This window comes from Calliopsis andreniformis, chromosome 12, assembly GCF_051401765.1.
Source record: "Calliopsis andreniformis isolate RMS-2024a chromosome 12, iyCalAndr_principal, whole genome shotgun sequence".
Taxonomy (NCBI): domain Eukaryota; kingdom Metazoa; phylum Arthropoda; class Insecta; order Hymenoptera; family Andrenidae; genus Calliopsis; species Calliopsis andreniformis.
The window spans coordinates 370,796-395,891 of NC_135073.1; the positions used below are offsets into that span (position 1 = coordinate 370,796).

The 25,096-nt window shown below is 33.0% G+C and overlaps 2 protein-coding genes across 14 annotated transcripts in view; both read left to right on the forward strand.

Moving 5' to 3' along the window:
- Positions 1-2,702: 2,702 nt before the first annotated feature.
- LOC143185950 (zinc finger MYM-type protein 6-like) lies at positions 2,703-3,301 on the forward strand. Its single transcript, XM_076389285.1, has 2 exons — positions 2,703-2,706; positions 2,772-3,301. Exons 1-2 carry the CDS (start codon positions 2,703-2,705, stop codon positions 3,299-3,301), a joined length of 534 nt encoding a protein of 177 aa, XP_076245400.1.
- A 6,315-nt stretch (positions 3,302-9,616) lies between these two features.
- LOC143186325 (uncharacterized) overlaps positions 9,617-25,096 on the forward strand; it is a 451,287-nt gene continuing 435,807 nt past the window's right edge. For 11 of the 13 annotated variants that reach the window (XM_076389907.1, XM_076389912.1, XM_076389911.1 and 8 more), the window contains exon 1: positions 9,617-10,923. In XM_076389907.1, coding sequence (XP_076246022.1) covers positions 10,596-10,923 — 328 coding nt within the window. In that variant the 5' untranslated portion in view covers positions 9,617-10,595. The remainder of the gene's footprint in view (positions 10,924-25,096) is intronic. The other 2 variants (XM_076389906.1, XM_076389905.1) reach the window with 2 other exon arrangements.

The following is a 25,096-nucleotide window of genomic DNA, read 5'->3' on the forward strand; positions in this document are numbered from 1 at the left end:
TATACACGTCTGATGTCACAGTTACATTGTGTATAATGAAGAAATAAATGCAGTAGATCACATGTATGTATATTCAAAACAGTCGTGTGCGTTTGGATACACCACCAGACATGCATAGGGAATTGAAATATCTCAATACCGTCGATTAGCTGTTGCGATTTCGAGTAACACTCGGTCATGTTCGGCTCGTGTCGTATATCGCATCGCTCGCTCCTAACCTAGCGCGTTACCACTTATGTATACATACAGAGTGTCCCGCGTAACACACAAAAAAAAAACACACAAAATTAAAAAAGTGTTTACATGTCATTTGCATGGTATAAGGGGGAAATAATCGATAATCAAGTTTAGTTTTTTAAATAGAACTATATACTTTTTTTCAAATCATTTCGTAGTGCGTTTCAAGATAAATTTAACGACATAGAAATTATGTATCTGTTTTCAAATGGTTTTCGAGATATTGGATACGAAAATTTAGTGTTTTTCAGTACAGGAAAATCTGCTCGAGTAGAGAGCATCGCAGGAAATCTCGCCTACGCGTCAAGTGCCACATGCCATACATTGTTCCTTCAAACCAATACGGGAGGGTCTGCTGCAGGAACAGTAGGCCCAAATTCTGGAAATGGTTTTCCTGTGAACCTGACTATCATATCTTTGAAAATAATAATTTGAAAGATAATTTCATCTAGCCGATAGATTTTTTCCTGTATATGTGTAGATACAGTAATGTTGCCGACGAGAGCTGTTTCGTCTACACGGACGAGAGCCGCGGTCTATCCCCACTACCTCGTATGATGTGTGCCTCCGTGTAACCAATTCTTGGAACCATCGCGTACGAGCTCGATACCCCAGAACAAGGCGGCCATAAAAAACAAAGATAGCATTAAGGATTTAAATAGGAAAAGTTGAAGTTTCTTATTCGTAGACAGATTTTCACGCACGTAACAGCAGTAAATTCCTTGTGCTCTCCCGATGAAAATGATATTAAACACGAAAGGATTCCGATTATTTGTAACATACATAAAACTTGATTTATAGAAAGAAAGGTCACGCTCATTTACGTATACAGTAATGTTACAGACGAGAGCCGTGCTCGGATCTCGTAACGGCTCTTGTTCGTGTGAACGAAACGGCCCTCGATCGTATTATGACTGTATTTAGAATCCAACGATCCTAATCCAGACCTAACTCAAAATATACATACACACATACATATATATATATATATTAATATTTCTATTTAAAATTGATTTGAGTTTCATTAGTATCTACTTATATATGTAAAATAATATATACTTCTGTATTATATATTCTATGTATATATAAAAAGTATGAATAATATCTAGCGAAATAATAAATCGGAAAACGGACAAGTAAGCTCTTTCTACAAATTAAGTTATTAAGTATCTTTATTATAAATAATCGGAATCATGTCGTATGTGATATCATTTTCTTCGGAAGAACACAAGGAATCGATTGGTGTTACGTGAAAATCCGTTTGCAAATAAGAAACTTCAATTTTTCCTATTCTTAATCCCTAATGCTATACTTGTCTTTAGTAACGTCATTGATTTCGGGCATCGAGCTTGAGCATAGACGGTCGAGCGAAACCCTTTTTTTTGCTTCTTCGGTCGTGCATCAATTATCTTGGCGACCGAGAGTAAAGGAAGCCAAATCGACTACCAGTCACGGACAAGAGCCGCGACCAGACCCAAGTGCGGTTCTCGTCCGTAACATTACTGTATATGTATACGTATACTTATGTACACGCACACATATGCGTGATCTTCATATTAATATAATAACGATATTTGGAAAAAGTGTCTCGAGAAAGACATCGACGTGGGCAAACAATGAATAATATGAATGTAGTGGTATTTAGAATGTGACACTTGTAAAAGTTATACACATACAAATAACATGTGTCGTTTGATAAATACCACTACATTCACACGATTCAGTGCTATATTGTATCACAGAAAATATCTTAGCAATCGGAAACATCGCGCGTGGCTCGTGCCGCTTGCAGGGATTTGAACAGTTGAATATGGCGTTTCAAGAGTGAGAGAGTAAGACTCATATTCGCACTCTCTCTACTTTCCGCAAATGTCCGAAGTCGGTCGCGAAGCGCCGAGTTCACGTACACATAGCTCGTATAGTAGTGTGTGCAGTAGAGGGGGAAATTTTCTAAGCTACCTCCCGAATTCGAAATCATAGAAAGGCTCCATCTTGCGTTCATCAAGCAGCCACGTGTCTGTGGATAATACTATTTCTGTAACGAAAACTGTAATAGCAGATACCGACCTGGCAATTTCGAAATGTCACGTGACTACCGTACCCCCTTAACTGTTATAGTTAATGGCATCAAATAGTTTGACTTTGATAATTGAAGAAATTATACAAATTTTTTAATTGCAATTGTCTCGTTCTTTATTAATTGCTTCTACCGAATCATTATTGTACTTATGTATAATTTCAAGTTTTTTAAAATATTATAGCAAATTAGCAAAATTTAAGCAATTTACTTTATATAATAACAAATTACACTAAATAAATAAAAAAAATATAACTATCATTTCTTTTTTGGTTATAGATTCGAATGAAATAAACCCATAATGAGTGGAAAAAAGCAAAGGAATATTTCACATTTCTTTAGTCATACAAAAGATAATGTAATTAATGATAATAGTAACAGTAGCGATATGGGTACTTCACTTAACCATGAGCCGATCAATAAATCAGAGGCTCCACAGAATTTCTTAAAATATCAGGCATCGTTGGGAATAACATTCGAACTAAAGGCGGAGATAAGAAAAAACTCAATCTATCAAGAAAACATGATTCAAACTACTTGAAATTTGAATTTATTCAAGAACCTGATAGTGAGCTGGATCCACGGCCGCTTTGTGTTGTGTGTTTTGATAGTTTATCCAATGATGCCATGAAACCTTCGAAACTTGGAAGACACTTGCAATCAAAACACCTGGATTTAGCTAAGAAATCACTTGAATATTTTCAAAAAATGCGTGAAAATGCGCAAAAGCAAGTAATTGCTTTAACAAAAATGACTGTTAAACATAAGTTCTTATTAAAGGCTTCTTATCTGATAGCACTTCGGATAGCGAAAAATAAAAAGCCGTATACCATTGGAGAAAAATTAATTAAGCCTTGTATGTTACAAATCTGTGAAGAGGTTTTGGAAAAGCAAGCTGTTCAGAAACTGAAAGCAATTTCAATGCCCGCTAACACTGTCAGGCGTAGAATTGAAGACATGGTTGAAATATTGAAAATCAAGTTATAACAATGGTGAAAAATTCACCATTTTATGCAATTCAACTTGACGAATCAATGGATATAAATAATAAGACACTTTTCCTTTGTTTTGTGAGGATTGTGTGTGAAGGAAAGTGTGAAAATCTTAAAAATTAACAATTTTTAAAGCACTTCATAGTTATTTCCTGGAACACGGAATTGCATGGAAAAAATGTATTGAGATATGTACAGACAGTGCCGCAAACATGATTGGGACATCTTTCAGAAATTATTACAAAGCTGAAAAATATTGGTCACCCAGACGTTTTGTTTATACACTGCATTATACACTGTGAGCAACTTGTGGCGAACGGAATGTCCCCAGAACTATACCAACTATTATCAGATGTTACTAGAATTATAAATGAAATTCGATTCGACACAAACCGATCAATTTTCGAATATTTGAGACACGTTGTGAAGACGTGGGTTCCCAGTATACACACATTCTTCTTCATGCTGAAGCGAGATGGTTGTTGAGAGGCAAAATATTAATTCAACTGTTCGCGCTGCGTGAAGAAGTCAAATTATTTTTTCAGCAGCAAAATAATTCGAAATTTCAAGAACTTTTATCCGACGATGAGTGCGTAAATGAACTAAACATATCCTTGTAAGAACAACTTAAGGACATGTTCACACTACGAGGTACAATGGATGCTTCTCATAAGAAAAGGTTACTCTAACAAATACGATTGGCTGTAGAAGATTTGCAAATGTTTTCAAATTTTGATGAATATCTAGTAATCTTTAATAATAAAGAAGGTTGTCAACTGACAGGTGGTAACCATTGTTCAACAGCACTTACAATCACTCACAAAACTCAAATCACTCACTTTTGGTCGTTATTATCCAAAGGAAGAAGATCCCAGATATGGTAATATGTGTATAATAGATCCATTTGCAGCAAACATTAATAATAGCAATTTGAGCATGAATGACAAAGAAAGCTTCATCGATCTATCATCCGACGACATCCTCAAAGTTAAATTCTAGTCACCCTTATCAACATCTCATTTTTGATTCTCCATAAAAAGTGAATACCCATTGCGTAGTGAAAAGTCAATAAAACATTTTATTCAATTTTCAATAACATGTTTGTGCGAAAAAACGTTTTCATCTGTCATAGCATGTAACGCATGGTGTCGGTCTCGGCTTGAAATAAAAACGATTCTCCGTCTTGTAGTAACGTCATTGAAGCCAAAAGTCCATAAACTTGTTTCAAACAAGCAAAAACAAATATCACACTGCAAATGTGTAATATTTAAATAAGTTGCAATTATTTTGTAATAATTAAACTAATTTTAATAATTTTGTTAAGTAATGTCAAAAGTAATGTTAAAGTTTTGCTTTTGTTAAAAGATCTACAAATTTGATGTAACAGAATAAGTAAATACTTTGGTATAATATACTGCCTTCACTTCTAAATATTTTAATTTTTAATTTTTTACGGTACTAATATAATTTAATTGATAAAATAATTATTTTATTACAAAATTTGTGAAATTGTTCCTATGCGACTTTTTTTTGTAATACTGTTTCTAAGTAAATTTAACGAATAATTAAAAGAGCCATCGATTAGCAAAAATATTTTTGTAAATAAATACATTTCTGAAAGGAATTATAATATATTTATATGAATTTACTATCACTATTAGAATGTTTCTTTCTCGTTCTATATTTACAATTTGTCAGTTTATTTCTTCTACGATTAGGAGATTGGTACAGCATTCGATTCAGTATACCCGCGGAGGGCGAACACACCAAACGTACGTTCCAGGATGTAGTCTATAATCGCTTCCTGTGCTAGAGATTGGGCGGTAGCAAGGGGTCGATTGTACGTATCCGTCACGTATGTACGCAGGGGATGTGTTTCAAGCGACATGATCGATTTGCAGATCGATGTTTTCAAATAGATTCAACAGTTTTATTTTAATCGCACATGGTACTATTTCTAATTATAACATACTCTATATTTGTAGATTAATCTCAAGATAATTAGCTCTTTATGTAGAAAGAAGAAAAAGCTTGCGTACATTGAATGTATAAAATCGAGCACAAAATATTCTAGCACATCGAGCACATATTCTATATGAATTTAAAATATTTTAAAATACATAAATATGTGTAGCATCTATAAATGTTTGATAACATTGTACCTTATTTCTATCTGTATTTTCTTAAAACTAAATTTAATATAAGATTGTTATTTTTCAGGACATCTCCGTTCTCTCCTTCTCACATATCAAAGAATAGTTTAATATTTACTTGTGAATATTTAATTAATGTTCATTTACAGTCTTCTGTATAGGTTGAGTCACGCAAATGGAACGAAATGGACAGCTTGACAGCTATCGGTACAATCGATACTGTCCATCTTTACCGTCTTCTTGCGAGCAGAGTCAGCTGTAACGGTGTATGGGGTGCTTGCAACAATAACGAACATTATGTACATATGTACGTGTGTATGTACGTGAACTACAGAAAGCTCAGGAGTAGTATTTTAGACATTACATACCACTATTCAAACGTATTACTTATCAAACTTTCGAAATATTTTACGAAATGTTAATTTTTTTAATATTATATCCTAACACTTTTTCACGCAGAATATTTCGTCGAATCGATATGCATAAAGAAAATATATCAAGATAGGTATGTTCAAAATGCATGGCCCACCCTGTAAAGTAAAATACCCAGTCTGTAACCAACAGTGACCCAGTTATCAACACTTTCTACCAATTCAACTTAAAATTAAGGTTCTAGTTTGAAATTTAAAATTAGCTGAAATATATTACAAAAATAGCAGGTGACATAATTTGTTTAAAATCTATTATAGTGATAATTCAAGTTCATAAAGTATATAATATTGCTGTTGAATAAATGTGATGAAAAGAAGCTCCCCATTACCGGTTTCCTTAGTCGTTTGGACTATGAGGGCTCCTAACTTATTGCTTCTCTGTATCGACTAATTGTAAGACTAAAACGTAATTACAGATCGTGACGTTTTTCTCTTCATTATGTTACTATATCCCTTTTCTTATCAGTTCTATTAGAAATATTAATAAAAATAATGGATCCTATGTTTGCCCCACTGTCCATCATTCATACACTAACAATAAGATTCCTAAATTGAACTAATAATCGACAGGTATGATGATGCATCAGCTCTATGCTGAAATAAAAATGATTTTCTTCAAAATATGTTTCCAATATGAAATTTTCTCTTATTTCAGTATTACTGCTGTATTTATATCAAACAAGCTCACCAGTAATTTATTACTATTTGTATACGAGGAACTATAATAAAAACACTGAGAAGATAATCTTCGCAGTTGTCGATTACTAAACCATTACTATGTCGATGATTGAATAGATGGACCTCTACACGTTTCCAAAATGATTTTGAAATTTATTTAAGCAGCAGGTACTACATATACATCAGGTTTTAGCTGCTGACCAGATTGTGTATCAGCATATGAAGTCGTAAATCGTAAAAACGTTTAACATACCATAAGTGATTCTGTTAAACAAATCTAACAACAAAACTCCACTTCGTTGAAATTTCGTGTTAATGAGAAAAGAACCTAAGGAAAACATTAAGACATATGAAATATACACGATGTAATAAATGCGGTCTATAAATACATACATATATTTTGCTCAGACGAATCTCTTTCGCACTGACATTCTATCTCTTTCTTACATGGAAACCACTGAATACCAGATACGTGATGGTAGATACGTGAAGGTTGCTGCAGTGTATAAACGAAAAAGAATATTTATTTATATGAATCGTTAATGATATACGCACATCACCACGATCGATTTTTGTTCCTTTCAAAAGAAAACTGTTAGTTAGATAATATAGTTACCTATAGGATAAGTTTATTGGAATTGCTATGATAATCACTGGGTTGCTCTTGTCAATTATTGCTTCATTGATGTTTGGGAGCTGTTATATTTACTGGTTACTGGTACATCTTGACATTTACGCATATATTATTATTTTTATATGTTATTCAAACTTATATTTATAATTGATTATAACTAACAGATAGTAGGTAATTTCTTAAGTCCAATACAATAAACAAAAAAGGATTTTAAACTATTACTTATGAATTTTTGGCGAGCAAATAATTGTTGGGTTTTGCTTAAAGCATCGATTTCTCGATATTTTAACTTATATGTATGTATGTACTAATCGAGTCCCATGAATTGTTTCCTGGAAAGTATTGTCCCTAATGCTTTCCAGGAGACTTCTCATGAGACATGAGAACGTAGCATATAATTTTACCATAGGTAGAGAAAATTTAAGGGAAAATTTTGCACATCCACGTAAGAAAGATAAGGAAAATGAAAGAGTATTTGGATTTTTACTTGTTAATCATATACAAATAAAGAAAGCGATGGATAATATTTTTCATTTTCTTGTGAATTTGAATTTGTAAAATTACGCTTTACATTTTTCTCTACCTGCAATAACATTGTATAACATTGATATAAATGACTCCTTGGAAATATATTTAAGAAATTTTGCCATTTTACTAAGTTCTCTAATATTAATTTTTAAATATATTATACTTACATAACTATTGTATATAATTAACAAATCTAACATCCACGTTACGATGAGATTCCTAAAACATTGTTAAACTTATAATTAGATACAGTTACAGCAGATTTTTTATTAAAACTTTAAACATCAATTAATATCGAATGATCGAATTTTAGACTTCGATTAATAAACGAGAATTATTCTGTTAGCAATTGTAAAACACTAAAAAAATAACACTTCAAGATATGTAATGATTAAGTTTTAAAAATTCGTATGTTTCGTAATATTAGTATTCATAAATGATCTCAAAATAATAAAGCTAGAAGATTCATTAATAAGAGTAAAACTGTAAAAATACCTACGACTACGTTTTTAGTAGTTGTAGACGTGCAAATTAATCTAAATTTCAAGCATGCATATAGAGAGCTAGAATTTCAAAGATAGTATTGAGTATATTTTATAATTATTATACAATATATAAGTGAATGTTTAAGGTCCTTGATAAAAGTATGCAAATCTTGATCAGTATCTGATCGCTCTTGGAAATATGACAAATTGGATACTGAGGCTTACGATGTTCTTACACCAGAAATAATTATTGAAATAGCATTACAATATATGATTGCTGTTTTTAGAGAATGTATGATGCGTTATCTCCACTGTATGTCAGTTCGAACATTTATTAAGTTTATTATTGTATCTTTTGGTATTTCAGGTCACTTCAACGACATAATTCATTGTTAGACATGCTTAAATGATTTTAACGTCCAGTATTAAGTGCATAAATACATACTTTCGTATAAAAAAGTATTGGTGACTGAAAATCCGAAAAAGTAACCTTGAAGTATTGTTGCTCTAAGTCATTTAAATAATGTATTATCGTTACATTTTTCCATACCATATTAAATTTCCACTTATATGTAGCCTTTGAAAATTTGATTCTGTTATATGTAAGCACTTTCCTAGACAATTACTTTACAATTATTTTGCAAATTTCTACCTCTGAATTAACATATGTATAACTAAATATATAAATATTCTACGTGGTAGAAAGTTTACAGTTAAAAATTCTCCGAATATTCATCGTCAATCATATTAAGGTGGGTATACACCAGTGAACAGTTCGCAAATAATGTCTGCAAACAATTCACAAACTTTTTATTTCTCTTACTCGATTGTTCCACGAACACTAAGAACAGTATGCGAACAGATACGCGAACAGCTACGCGACAGCTACGCGAACAGATAATTTCTAGAAAATGTAATGTCTTTATTGTTTACGAACTCGTTCGCGAGAGTTCGTGGACTCTATTGTATTCGCACGATTATGGATCTTCCGAAAAATGGGTCGCAATTAATTAATTTCGGCTGTGTATCGAACTAGAAACAGAAAGGTGTTGAACGAGATTGCACATTCTGAGGGTAGCATAATTTGGGCAAATAACTAACGGTAAGAAAGGAGGAGAAGGAAGGGCAAAATTCTTCATTGAAATCCGGTCGGGTAACAAAAGGACACGACTGAGAGGTAATACGTAAATGGAAGGAAGGGTAAGGGAAGCAGGGACGAATCAGTGGCGAGAATGGAAGTGGACGTTAGGTCGAGCGACCGTCCTCCACGCGTCCGGCAGCCGGTGGATCAGTCGGGGGCTCGAAGACGGCCGATCATTCACGAATACTTCCGAAGCGACAAACCCTCAGCTCTTGGCGGAGCGTCGCCCCACCACATCCAGTTGTGCTGCGTATGCCACGTTGGGTGCATCGCATTCGCGGTATTTCGGAAGTTTTCGTTCGTCCAGTTAATCGAATACCATTATCACGGTAGTGTATCCGTTTCGGCGAGAAATTTCGTCTAACGAAACGTTGAAAATCTCTGTGAAAGGTCTGCAAAGATCTCGGAGCTGTTGATTCTTCGACGGAAGTTCTCCATAGGACAGTTGCCGCACAACTGTGTCCCCTGTTTCTACGGATTCCGTCTATACATATATCGCGGCGTGCACAGACAGGAGGAAAAGCCCTGAAAAGCGAGCACCGTGGCCGACGATCTACGTCAGATGAGGAGCGTAGAAAGTGAGTAAGGGAAGCGAAGTAATCGCGATGCGACATCGCCGGATGATGCTCGATTTGCAGCGGCAGCGGCAGCAGCAGCAACAGGAACAGCAAGAGGTTTCGAGCAGAAGATAGACGAAAATAGAAGCGACGTAAAGGAACTGTCTACCGCCGTTCTTGTCGTCGGACGGGTTGCGACGATTCACAATTCGGTCGAGGAGGAGCGAGTAAAGAGACGCTGACATCTAAGGATTTGAAAGGAGCGCGCGGTTCAGTTCGTTCTCGTTCGGCGGCTAGTTGTACTCTGTTCGTTGTTTACGATTTCGCGTGAGTGTGGTTACGACTAAGAACGTCGATTATTCGAGTCTAGGGGTGGGAGAAAACGTCAGTGCGTTGATTGAAAGTGTAGGTGTTCGGAGAAGGCGTGTTCTGGCTAAGTAAAAGGAGGAGGAACGTATAGGAGAGGTAAGCAGTAACGGCAAGTGGGAGCGCGAGATGCATTCCAGATGGACAATGACGCCGCACAGTCTGTAAGACTCGCGTGCTTTCTACGTTGCATCGCGCTCACCCGTCAAAGTCGCGTCATAAGGTATCGACGATCCTCAGGTTTGGGTTATGACGCGCGTTTAACGCGCTGCGTGCACGCAGGAATAGGAGCGAGCGCGTGTCGATCGTGTACAACATGGAGTCCGACACGACGACCTGGTCGTCGACGAGGAACTTCTTCCGTAAGGATTCCTCACAGCCATGGGGAGCAACGCTCAATTGGGCGATGTGCGTCCTCTGTATTGCTAGCTTGGTCGTGTCCGGTCTACTGATGTACAGGGAATTGGGATTGGAGTCGAGGATCGCCAATCTGGAAGCTCGTGTTGGTATCCAGGAAATGCCGGACGTCCTTATTCAGAGGTTGAAGAAGGAGGTTCAACAGCAACTCGAGCAGCATCGGTCCGAGTCGGAATCGAACGTCTTCCGGATCAAACGGAACTTAGTGGAATGCAATTGCCCACAAGGTGAGTCCTCTGATAACTGCTCCTTCTTTATTCCCGCCTTTCATAAACGCGCGCCTTCCTCTTTTGTTACTTTTACCAGCGGAACTGCTTCATTATCCACCTCTGCCGTTCATTTTAGTTTATTCCCCTCGCGTCTTTTTTCAGCCTTTGACGCTAGAATGAGCGCGCACGGCGCGGCACAAAGCCGACGCACGACGTCGCGATACGACGTGCCTTGCAAACCCGGATTGTAATCGCGCGCGTACTTACCTACATACGTGTATGTATATACACGTACATCGTGTCGTATGAAAGTGTTGGTACAAGTGTTTGGAAACGCCAAAACTATTCAATTGCATCTTTTCTTTACCTCTCTTGCTTTTTTCTTAAACTGAGAGTAACGATTTACGATATCAATGAAAAAGCGCAAGAGAGCACATACCTATACAAAGTATAAAGGGTATTTTCAAAACGTGTACAGCGAACAATCAAATGTTAAACAACTTCATTTATCAACTTTGTGATAACAATGAATACTGGTTCGATACTTCCCTAAGGAATATCAACGTTGAAAAAAATGTTGCAACGGCAAATTTCAATTTCATACCTCTGTCTAAAGATAATAAACAAAAGTCGTTTCTAAAATCTAAATTTCCTGTCATAATTTATTTATTCTTTCTTTACGAATAACTTCCACATTTATACTATATTTGTCGTTTTGCAGTTCCACTAATGAGAAGAACAAATACATACTGTGTGATCTCTTTTTAAAAAACACTTACGGTTTTTATAGATTGCTTACGACGTTTTAATATTATCCTTTGAATTCCTTCAAAATCTTTTCATTGTATGATTTCATAAATGAGTTAAATGAATTTATTTCTTAATATATTTAGATTCGACATTTTCTTACTCTCATCAAAATACATATGTACATTTTGTTTATTACTTGTCATATTATGGCAAGGTAGTTCATTTTGACGATCATTATGAATCATAAATAATCTATTGATGAACAATGTACTTTGTGTGAACTTCTGTTTAACACTTAGATATTTTCTTAAATATTTTTCGTATTTTACTTCAGTACGAAACTCACAATGGTACATTACATAATATTACTTGAATCTTACAATTCGATTTTCTTCGAATCTGTATTTTAATATCTGATTTGAATATACATATACGTGTTACAATATTTATTACTATCTGAATTTCGGGACTTAACTTTTCCGTTCGATTCATTTACACATAATTTACATATAATTTTGTAACTCTTTTTTCTATTTAATTCTTTACACATACTAAATCTGAACTTTTCTTCATTTTTTTCCCCTCATATAAGGCCTATACAAAGTTAAAGATTTTTTCACATTTTATTAAAAGAGTATCTAAGTAACACATTATTAAAATTTATTTAATAAAAGACTTTAGAATTCAACTTTTTTACCATTATGAGTATCTGTTACAAAAAGAAATCTTGAAATATCAAATACTATGTTAGTGTCTTCAAAATCTATTGTATAATTTATTCCTATAGTTGTATGCGTACTTATATTATTAAAAACGTCCCTATGTATCATTAAATTTATTAATGATAAAAGTATTTTTATACTTTGTATTTGTAATCCAATATTTTTATCTTGAATGTAAAGGGGTATTAAATAATGTGATAAAAGCTAGATTTCCCAAACAGAGTAATACTTCTATGAAATCTCGTTACTTATACAAACAGTTACTGTTTCACATATTATAATATTTACAGAGTAAAATAGATCTCTACTTTTTAGTTCTATTTATAGAAATATTGGGACTGGTACTTTCATACGAAAAGTAGACTCACAAAAAGTAGTTTTTAAAAGTAGCAAGTGTAATCATGTACTCTTCATATATTTATCTTTCATATACTACTGGGAAGCAAAATGTCACAGGCTTTCAAGTAATTGGTAGTGTAATCGAATTGTGTGCACACCTAATGATCTTAAGTAGTTAATGTTAATAGATGTACTGGTTGGGACACAAAAAATAAATACTAAATATAAAATATTGTTTTAAAGTTTTATTTGGTAATACTGTACTTTGAGTTATGTTTTATACAATATATTAACGGTATGTTTACTTTATATAAACTTTAGTTATTGTAATAATCAATGTACATCTTTCAATATTTTTATTTGTAATAATCAGTGAGCGGGAAGATGTATGAGGACATATGGAAATTTGAAATGTAATTTTGAAGCTATTTTTGTTAAAAAATGTTTTAACGCGTGCACCATATTATTATTATTAGGATCCCTTCAGGGATCTTACGTGTAATATGTGTATTACTGTATTTTTAAAGCATCTTTCAACATAAGAACGCGTCACGTGGAATTACTTTTCTATACCTTATAATTATGAAAATTAACAAATTTTTGAAAAAGAAAAGTATTTGTAAATGAAAAAGATATTAGTTAAATTGAATACTATAACTTGTATATATATTACTTACTTCACATATTCCTTTCAGATATGTTTTACTCAATTTGAGTTTTATATGCTTTTTGATTACTTTAAATTATTACAATCAGAAATTGATTGCTCGCCAAAATAATACCTACATACGTTACGTTATTTTCTTATAGTATTATACTATGACAATAAATTTGGTTTATGTATATTTATAAGTAGATTTCACTGAAATTTATAACTGCACGAAATTGCACATTAAAGTTATAATAAGTAATGTAGGAAGAAATATGTGAAAAAAGATATATTAGATAGATATAACATTTGTACCTCAAATATTTTTGTCGTTTTTTAAAATTCGTTTAGTGTCTCAAGGAGAAAGTTGAATGGTTCAATGGAACTCGTACAATGCCAAGGAACTCTTATTTTTGTCATTTTTTGATAGTCCTTTTCTTTAGGAATTCAGTGATTATAATTATTTATGGTCATTCAAGGTCATGGACAGAGAAAACATACAAGATTTAAAATATGAAAGCAAAATATGTTTATCACGAGCAAGACATGTAAACATATTAAAGTCATATTCAATGTTATTGAATATTCTCAATTTTGTAAGAAGGCCTGCCAATTTTGTTGGAAGGTGTTTCTTTACAAAACCGTCATGATATGTGGTACCAACATGACGGTTGTGCTGCTCATTATGCATGAGTAGCAAGAGAAATGTTGGATTCTCGGTTTCCAAATCGATGAATTGGACGAGGTGGAACTGTTTCATGGTCAGCACGTTCGCCTGATTTAAATCCACTGGATTTCTTTTTGTGGGGTTTGCTAAAAGAAATCGTGTACATGAATGATCCAATAATAGTTGAAGATATGCATCAGCGTATCATCACAGCATGTGCAAATATCAGCTCGGATATATTTGTCATACTTTAACATTCCTTTAGAGCCAGTTTACAACAATGTGTCGACATAGCGGCTATCATTTCGAACATTTATGAAACATAGATGTTCTGTTTTTATATATTAAATGTTATACATTTTCTCCCTTCGTGACCTTAAATGAATGAAAGGTGTTACTATCATTGTAGGTGTTTAAAAAGAAGTAGTTATATTTTAAAAAATGGTGGTATCTCTTAAAAAAATAACAAAAAAAAAACAAAAATTCTTTTGGCATTGTATGAGCATTCAACTTTGTCCTGAAGACATTTGATGTATCTTTAAAAACAATAAAAATATTTGAGGCGCAAACGTTAGGTGACTCACCCTGTATATAACAGTTAAAAATATTCTACAATTTGAAATTGGATAATAGCAAACAATTGAAATTACAAAGTATAACAGACACACATGTTTCTGCTTTATGGTTAAATGTTATTTAATTGTACCATATTGCACAACATCACTGTGCATGATTGTACAAATAATTGATTGACATTTGTGAAACTTTATCTTGTGAAATAGGATTACTAAGATCAAAGCGGTAAGTGTAATAGTATAATTTTCGAATAACATTTATAATCAATTTGCTTTACAAATGCACAATTATACTGTTACACAACAATAATTGTTGTCATCAAATAAAGCTGCTAAATCTTCTTTATTTCTCATAATAATTTACGTAAAATAGTTTCAGAAAAGCAAAAATATATTTGAAGGTTGCTGAAGTGTGTTACATATTATAAGAATAAATTAACTAATTAATAAGTATTACTCTACTTATTGAAACTTGTTGAACTTTACATTGCCTTATTTGAATGCGAAATGTATGTGACAAAATGAAGTCAAATTTTCAAGCGCAAACGTGCGTACACTATGGATGGGGGAAGCGAAAGGAAAATAGAGTTCATACACGTGCAAAGAAGAGATCTTTGTCTCTTGGGTTGAACAGCTTCGGTTCTCAGACAAAGAAGTAGTGATCTTGAGAATTTCGATCTTGGAGAGTGCTCGAGGGGGCAGCACGTCTTTTCAGTATTGCCCTTTTCACCGTGTGTAGTCATACAATGGGTCTTTTGGATATACCGTTTGATGATTCAGACTCTAGGAATGAAAAATAAATATTCCGCGACATAAAAATCTGTTTAACAACAACAACAACAACAACAACATATTTTTTTTTAATTAGAAAAAAATGTTGAAGCTAACTTATTTTTTTAAATTAAAAAAAAGGTTAGCTCCAACAACTTCTGTCCAAACTTTATTACATGTACGATTTCTCACTTTTCAATTTTCAACGTATTTCATATTCTACATTACATCTTCATTGTAATATTCATAATTCAATTTGTTACCAAATTTGTTACTCTCCTTTACTTCAATAATAATTAAATACAAATGTTTTGAATTTATTTATGTTTTTAACGAAGACCTAGGACCGAAGCGTGAGTAGTTGTAATTTCCAGCAATACCTATTCTCTATTGCTCTATTGCTATAATTTACTATTGTCGTATGTGTATTGTTTAAAAATTGACAGATTCCAACAACGAGTACTTCCTTATTTCCATCTTTTCTTACAGATGTATATACTATTCGTGTTCTACGAGAAGTCCACCGGAGAGCATTCGGGATAATGGTTTTCAAGGGATTTCTCATGGGACACGAATAGCATTTGCTATTTTCAAGATTTTTCGTGATAGATTCACATATTTTCTAATATTAACGCGATTATAAAAAGTGTATTTGTGTTTTTTATACTACAACTGAAATTGTAATCTATTCCGTCAAAGAAACAGGCGAAGATTAATCACAAATGATAATATGGTGTGCTAGAAGTAATTTCTTTCTTTAGCTTTGAATTGTATACTTTTAAGCTTTAATGTATTCGTATTTATAATGCACACGAATCGAAAGAAACGACTTATGTATTAGATAAATGAACTCTTATAATAGCAGCTGAACGAGTATTAATTAAATGCCAATGCGTACTTTGAAACATACAGACGACATTACATTCTTTCGTTTTCGCTTGTTAGTATTCCTGTAATGCTGAATCGTAATACAGTACGATGCATCTCACGTTCATCGATCGGTTAATGAGTGTCATCGGAGATCGAGCTTCGCGACCAGCATCCTCGATGAATCTGCTGCCTTACAGTAACGCGACTACCAGTCAACGTACAAACGTTATCCCTACGCTTTCCAAATCGATATGTCGTTCAGATTAACGAATATTTCTCTGTTTTAGAACAATCCGGGAACTTTTTTCATTATGTAACCTAAAACAACATTTCTTTTTTATAATTTTGTGAAAATTGTCAATTATATTTTACAATTTTTGAAATGCACGTCCTACCTGTTTCTCAATCGGTACTTTTTAATATTTCCCTATAGTATAAATATGCTCTCAAAACTGTAGCAGATATGTAACAAAATATAAATTTTTTTATGGTGGATATATCTACAGTGACATATAAAAATAATAGGCTATACTATTTTTCCGTGATGTATTTCAGTTGTCACAGTTAAATATTCATGTATAACATGTAAACGTATAGATGGGAAATGCTAGGAGAGTAGTTTTGCGTTTTAATTAAGACTTCCAGTGTGAAAGCTATAAGAAACATAGTGCAAAATTGGGTAAAATATTAGTTAAACACAAGAAATATGCAAGTCATGTTTACTAAATCTAATTAAATATCGGATTAGGCAAGGAAATCGGGTTAGGAATATCAAATATAAAAGAAAAAATAAGTGTTACAATCTTTGAAAGATACATGAACAAAAAATAGTAGAAAATATGAGATATATATTTTCATTGATACGTAGTTGTAACTATTTGAGAACTAGTGAACATGAATGCTATACCTTTGCACAAGTTAATTTCAAATATCTATTACTATACCACTATCATATGTTCGTTATCCATACACCCCCCCCTGCTTCCAACATGACACTAAACGCGATCATAGGGAAAATAAATGTATATATGTATAGTCACGCAAGAGTTAAATACTTTTCATATATTAAGAAACTTTTTACAATTTCGTATTTCAAGCGGACAAATATAGCTCAATAATTTTGCACCCCATTCAAAGTATTAAATTGTTTACTAGTAGTTATGAAACGTAGTTCATAACTATTACACCTACATGTACAAGATTGTAAATCAATATCCATGTAGAGAAATATCACATATACAACTAAGTTTGTAGACAGTATTTTTCTGTAGGTAAATATACACATAGCCAGTGATAAAATTCTTATTATCTACCTAAAACATTGCAGATTTATGGAGTTTTTGACGATTTTGATGAATCTCTAAAAAGTTGTACATGTTATAATTATTAATGTTAGTATTTCATGTTTTGACACGATATGAATCTGAATCATACATCACGATATTAATCTGAATCAACTAACTAGGAATGTCACCTAATTAATATTCTCCAATTTTGCTGGAAGTTCATGTATGGAAAACTGTAGTACATTGAAAATTATTTAATACTTTTGATTTCACTGCTAATTTTAATGTTAAGAGCATAAAACTTTCTTAATTTTGCTTGTTTTATTTTGATGTGTCAAACTTACCTTTACCTATTTATAAAATATACTTACATGCTCCCGTTTAAGCAAATCACATTTGTGCAAACTTTTTGCTTGTTACAAAACAAAATGGAAAATTTTGCAAGTACGTCACTTTACCTCTATTACAGACTACAGACGCGGTGATAAAAATCAGTAAAATTGCTACCAATTAAAATATGTAAAACGATATTCTTTATATTTGAAGATACATTTTTTAGGTTTTAAGTATTGTTTTTCGTAAAAATAGGTACGTACTTTACACGCATACATAATATCTTCTCGTATTCCTATTAATTTTCAAAATATTTAAATAAATGTATATTGATTAAATCAATTTTGAGAACCTTTTTTTGTTACTTTAACCTGGCAATCAGGAGTTAAAAAAGTGGCTTTCAAATAATTTGAAGGATATGTAACATGTATAGGTAAATTGAGTAATGTTCAGAAATAGCCATTCAATACTCTGGCTTACAAGTTTCCTAATCATACTGTAGAATTTTGAGTTGTTATGAATACAGTTTACAAGTTATAAAAACTTTGCAAGATTTGATACTTTTAATTAATATTACAATTTTGTAAGTCTTAGAAAGTATTATAAGCCTCAAAAGTTTGAAGGGCTTCAAAGTCTTGAATATTTAAATATCCAGTTGTCATTTGTGAGTGTTCGTTTGAATATTTCTTGTAATACATATCACCAAAAATAGCCTGAATGATGCGTAAGGTTGTCAAGACTTAAAAATTAAAACATTAATTAAAAGTACCATATAACAAAATTTGTAGAACTTTCAGAAATCTTTAACTTTATGTTCAAAGCAGTCCGAAAATAGTAATGATAAAATTATTTGAAAATGTGGAACTCCAAACAGTTCTTACTGTTAAGGTTTCCGGGTCTAAGCTGTATCCTTTTAGAAGAAGTATCCCAACATTTTGTTAGCATTGCACCTGGCTTGTGGGGTTAAGAGAGACATACTCTGATACTGGTATATGTCATCGGAAGACTTTCTTTTATAGTGAGGGTTGCTCATGTTTAAAATGTTTTAATTAGTCAGCTGAGCAATTAAAAAAACTGGAAGGAGGGAACTACAGATGGGGTTCAGCTGGTAACTTGTGTTCTTGTTGATGTTGTTGGGATGTTTGAGTAATCTCAAATAATACTCTATATTTTTTTGAGAAGTACCCTTTAGTTTTAGCGATAACTTTCGCTTCATCAGAGAGAATGTTGTGACCAGTTGTTAATTGATGTTTTGCCACATCTGATTGAATATAACCTAATCTGGTGCACCGCTCGTGTTCTTTGAGTCATGTGCTCACGCTCCCCCAGTTTCATCGATGTAGATCTTCCTGCATGCGAAGGGTACTTTGTAGACCCCCACTGATGAAAGTTAGGGTTGTGAATCTGTAGGGGAGGTGAGCATTTGTCCGATTTTGGTATGAGTGGTATGAATGGTCTTGATATTATGCTTTTTAAGTATTCTACTGATTCGGTCAGTTGTACCTTGTATGTATGTTAGGAAAGTGGTGTTGTGTAGTGTGTCTCACTCTCAGAAGTGGATTGTCTATTGTTAGGATACAAGATGTTGTCAATTGTCCAGTCTATTTTTCTTTTAGAGAAACCATTCTGTTGTAGGGTAGTTCTGACGTGATTAAATTCCTGAGGTAGGTGTTCTTTTTCACTACTGCTGATTCCTTTGTGTATTAGAAAGTTTATTACAGAATTCTTCTGTGCTGGATGAAGGTCGTATGCAGGTATCGGTTGGTGAGGTTTTGTTTGCGATATACCTGATGTCCCAAGGACCCGTCAGGTTTTCTGGTTACCAATACGTCGAGGACAAGTACAGTCTTTCCAGTTTCTATTTTCATTATGGAATTATACATTGTATTTTAATCGGTGAGTAGTCAACCGGAACATGAACAATCTTTACTATAAAAATGAGTCTCTTGATGACACGCCCCAGTATCAGTGTGTCTCTTGACACCTGATAAAGCCAGGGTTCAATGCTAGTGAAACATTAGGATAGTTCTTTGAAAAGGACACGGTTTACACCCAGAAACTTCAACAGTAAGAACTGTATAACACCGGGTCGTGAAAGTCTCAAATTTTAGATTGGAACTTCAAACTACTGAAGAACTATTGCTAACTAATGACCTTTATAAGTTTAGTATCATATAGTATTCCGGTTACAAAAAAATTTAAATACTACATATAAAATTTAAATATCTGTCAGAGTTTTCAATAAAAAGAAGCAAAAATAATTATATTATTTCATCTTTACTTTGGTATGCAGATACATCATACATATGTACGTCAGGTAAAAAAATAAAATACTTTTAAGGACAAAATATTGACTTCTTATAAAATTGTGTTACAAAATTTTTCTGTTTAATCTATTATTTTGTTAGAAATGTTTCATGTGTTTTAAAATAATATTGTTGTATAATGTCAAGTTTTTCGACTACAATTTTATAGAATGCGTAAGTGCTTGCGTTGAAACGGAAGAAAAGAGATACCTGATACTGTTTTTATTTCTATGCTGTTCATATGTTGTTGTTTTTTTGAAAACAGAATTATAATGGACACAAGAAAGAACTTTAAACCAATTTGGGTTTTCAAAAGAGGTTTATTAACAAGGTACTGCTATTACGTGTATACTGTTCAACTTCTTGACGGAATCTCTCTCTAAAGTAAAAATGCTTAGGCTATTTAAGGGTTGTGAACAGGACAGTGGTAGGGATAGAAAATATACTTACAACATAATTTAAGGCTTAGCGATGACGCTTAGTTCATGGGGCGCGGATGACGCATTTCTTAGGCCTATGGTGACTCGATTCTCGAAAACAAGTATGTATGACTCCGAATACATATTTGTAGAAAGTATGGATATGATTAAATGAGAAAATAGAGATAATCATAAGCGGGCACATTACAGAATATAAAGGATTTCAATTTTCGTATTAAATAATTATCGAAAATAAAAAGATCCGAAGATATATATATATATATATATATATATATATATATATATATATATATATATATATGTAAAATAATTATATGTAAAATAATTGCAAAATTCAATGAGAGGGTAATATTACTGCTGCAAACAGAAAAAATTGTATGCATATTCGTTCTAACGAAATGAGACACATATGAAAAGAAATGCACGTGACCGGGACAAGGGCATGGATCACAACACGCAGGGCAGGGTCACGCGTTTACATTTGGCGTGACATCTCGTTGAATTGAGCATAGGTAATAGTTACAATATTGTATATGTGTGAGACTGCTTGTATAACATTTTAACTATAACTTAACTTATCGAAACGTATGCTGAGAGCGTTCAACGAAACAAGGAATTACTAATTCTGATAGTGAATCTTTCTCGTTTACTCAAGGATAACGTTAAAAAATGGTAAACAAAAGAAAGTCATAGGATAAAGATTTATTCGACATCGTATTAGACGAAATAGAAAAAATTAAATTTTATCCTTCTGATACTGGTTTATAAAACTATGACAATAGTAGAGAATAATGATTAACACACTCATTTTCCTCTTCCTTTTATTTTTTACGACTTTCATAACTCTCTAGCAACACCAGAAGCCTTGCCACAAAGTTATTTCTTTGTTACATTTTGGACATTTCATGCCAGAACATATAAGTTCTTTATGTCTTAAAAGAGATACGAGTTCTTCTTCATTGAAATTTAACTCGTGTATTGTAATGTATATAGCTTTATGTTAATAAATGTGCTTTTAAATAGTCGCGGTATTTCGAATTTTGATGTAAGACGTCAAAATACGTGAAACGTTACTATTCTGGGAAAGTTCATTTTATTGGTCCGTTCTAACGAGGATACCATAGATCGCTATGTGATTATGATCCTCTGCTTCTTTACTAAAGTTCGCGAAAACCAGTTGAAACCGGTTGAATGGGAACTTTTTTTTAATGACACTACGGGGTTTTCGAGTCGAAGCCTCTTGAACGATGCAGACTTCCAAACGCTAGTTGTAAAAGCAAGGACAACATTAGGTTATTCAATAATTAAAATCGTAATTTCTGCATTTTGTATTAAATCTTCATGAATGTGTTAATAATGAATTGCTGGTGTTTACCTGATAAAAGTAACATCAAACATGATATAATTCTGACTATTTCTAGCTATGTAAGTAAGTATTCCTATATTTCTTTCCGAAAACAACTGAAAGATACGGATCCATCCATAATCATCAGGTAAATCGCCGAGCGGGAACGGGACGGAACTGATCCTGCGTACATTAGACCTTAAGCGGGTCTAATGCATACCGTGCAAGCAAGTACACTGGTCCCGCGTTAGATGCCGTAGTTCAGAACCAGATCTGGCCAACTATCTCGCGAGGCCTAGTTCTGGGAATGCCCGAATGTTTTCTTTCTTCGAGTCGTTCGTCTCAGAATGAATAAATAGATAGAGTAATAAAAAATGAATGCAAGTGAGATATCGATATACGATATAAGGAGTAAAGGGTCTTGTTCAAGAGAGTCACGCTCATGTACTAACTTTAAATTTGTCATGCTGAAGACACTTATCGAAGTCACTTCCAAGAAGTAGTGGAGATAGCGACGATTAACTCTCGCAGGTAAATTCCAATCAACTAACCCGAAGCCACTGTAGTGGGCCAGCGTTTTAGGAAATATTAAATACCGTGAAACTACGTGTTTCTATCATTATTATAATATAATTTTGGCAACTTGTTTTTACAAATGTCCACCGATTCAAAGATCTGTTTTTATCCCTAGAAGCCGTGACAATTACTTTTTTACACTCTGCACATATTTATGAAATTGATTGCTATTGTAAAACGTAGTTTTCTTTTATAAAATTGCGGCGTTCTTTTATGTTCTTTTCCTTTAAAATTTTTTGCTTTTACATTTAGGTATATTATAACTAGACCTCGGATTTTTATGCAGTTTCGTATTTTCATAAACACAGTTCAAGAAGTGGAACCTAAATCAAAATTTGCTTTATCTTTCAAATACTATAATTTATATTCTATGTTTTTTTATATTTTCTATACTTTTGAATATTATATGCATTCTGTAATTTTTTATGTTTCAAATTTCCATTAATACATAAAAATTTGCAGTCTAATTATAACGTATGTATATATCTGTTATGCGCTTTAAAATTCCACAAATAATTCGTCAAAAATATGATTTCTCATGATCAAACTTAATTTCTGACTTTAACTGAGAGATTAGACTTTAGACAATAGCTATTTCAGTGAAAAAATGTTTAATGCTTTTTAAAAACTGTTTAATTTTTTTAGACTTATAAAGGAAGACCTGGAAAAGATGATATAAGAGCATATTGATATAAATTATTTAGATATTGGTTAGTCATACTCTGATTAAAATGAGATACGTATATGTATGAAGTTTATTATTTGACTGTTTAGATACTACGATAGAACTAGGGGAACGGGAATATCATAGTCCGAGAGGCTACCGCGAAATTTGGTCGTTATACAATATTCGTTTAATTTTTATATAAAAACGAAAGTTTAGTTGATACTAAATATGAAATCGCAGATCTACTTAAGTATTTCTCGTAGCGATTATTTTTAATTAGATTAATTAGGGGACTAAAATTACTACTGTTTTACATGACGAAGAATCCTAATGAGATTTATAGAGGATATAGATTTAAACAATTAATGAATTTATTAGTGTGTTTAACATCAACTTGCCGGAACCATACGGCAGTGTGTTTTTCGATATTGAACTTACGTTATTGAACATTATGTAAAATACTTAATTTTTGTATACTAATGTTAGAGTTGTGGTGGTAGTGTAGTTGGTAAAGTGGCAGATTCATAACCTCAGGGATCACAAGTTTTGAATCCCTACGAGCAACAAAATATTTTTCTTTTTTTTCTTTATTTCCATATTTCTTCCTTCCCTCTTTTTAGTTCATTTTTTCATTAACATTTTTTAAATATCTCAAAGTTTACGAAATCTAATGCCGTGAGGAGGAATAATTCGTACAATTGATATACAGTTACCTTCTTCGTCTGTGAAAACGCTATTAAAATAATTATTAGCAATTTTAGTCTGCCACAGGTAAGCGGCAAGTTTCGATTAGGCACACCAAGACCTTTTTGCAAGGGAATCATACGCTTTCAAAAAAAAAAAAAAAAAAAAAAAAAAAAAAAAAAAAAAAAAAAAAAAAAAAAAAAAAAGAGAGAGAGAGAGAGAGAAGAAGAAAATGCGATATTGGATAACTTAAGTTAAGTAATGAAAATCTCACCCTTGAAAGTGGTGTGCCGGGTAATTTGGGCAACTTGGTGTTAGACACACCAACAAATTCTTGAATTGTTTAATTTTATCTATATTTTCTATAAGTTTTATTAAGATGTTCCAGCACGTAAAAAAGTAGTAATTTTAGTTCTCTAATTAATTTAATGGTAATTATTTAGAATAAGGGTCTCCTCACCGATTTCTTTGAAACTTTTTTATATCATGCATCTTGATACGTGGATTAATTTTTCTAAATGGAATAATTGTCGCTCTCTTTTCGTTTTCGAGATAAAAATTTTTATATGCTTGAAAATTATGGTGGCAGGCCGAGGGTAGGTAGCAAAAAGGGGGTTTGAGTTGGGTTAGAGCTAGGGCCAGTGAAAGAGATGTTTCGAGTTGGTTAGAGCTAGGACCGGGAAAAGTAACTACATACTGTCAAAAGTTACGGGGACGTAACAACAGTAGTTACTAGAGCCTATTATCTACGCATACATATATATAACATGTGGTGTTAGTCTGCCCCCCCCCTCCAATGAATTCTGCTAAAGTCTGCTTATTGTAAGTTTTGACATGTATATATATACATGTATATGTATACAGTCAACCCTCCTATAACGCGGTGAGTGCGTACCGCGTTATATGGAAACCGCGCTATAAGAAACTCGGATTTAACCGTACAAACCAGGCTAATTCGTAGCGCGTTCTATGGAAACCGTCTACCCCGTTGTATGGAAACCGCGCTATAAGAAACGCAGAATTAGTACAAATCACATTATTCGTACCGCGTTATATGGAGACCAATAAGGACAAGATAAATTATAAATTATTTTTATTGAATTGAAGAGTTTATATAAAGAAATGATACCAAAACTAAACTGAAAAACTGTTTTCCAACAAAAACAAGAAAGACTTTCGTAAAATTTAATCTTTCAACACTCATCCTCGCT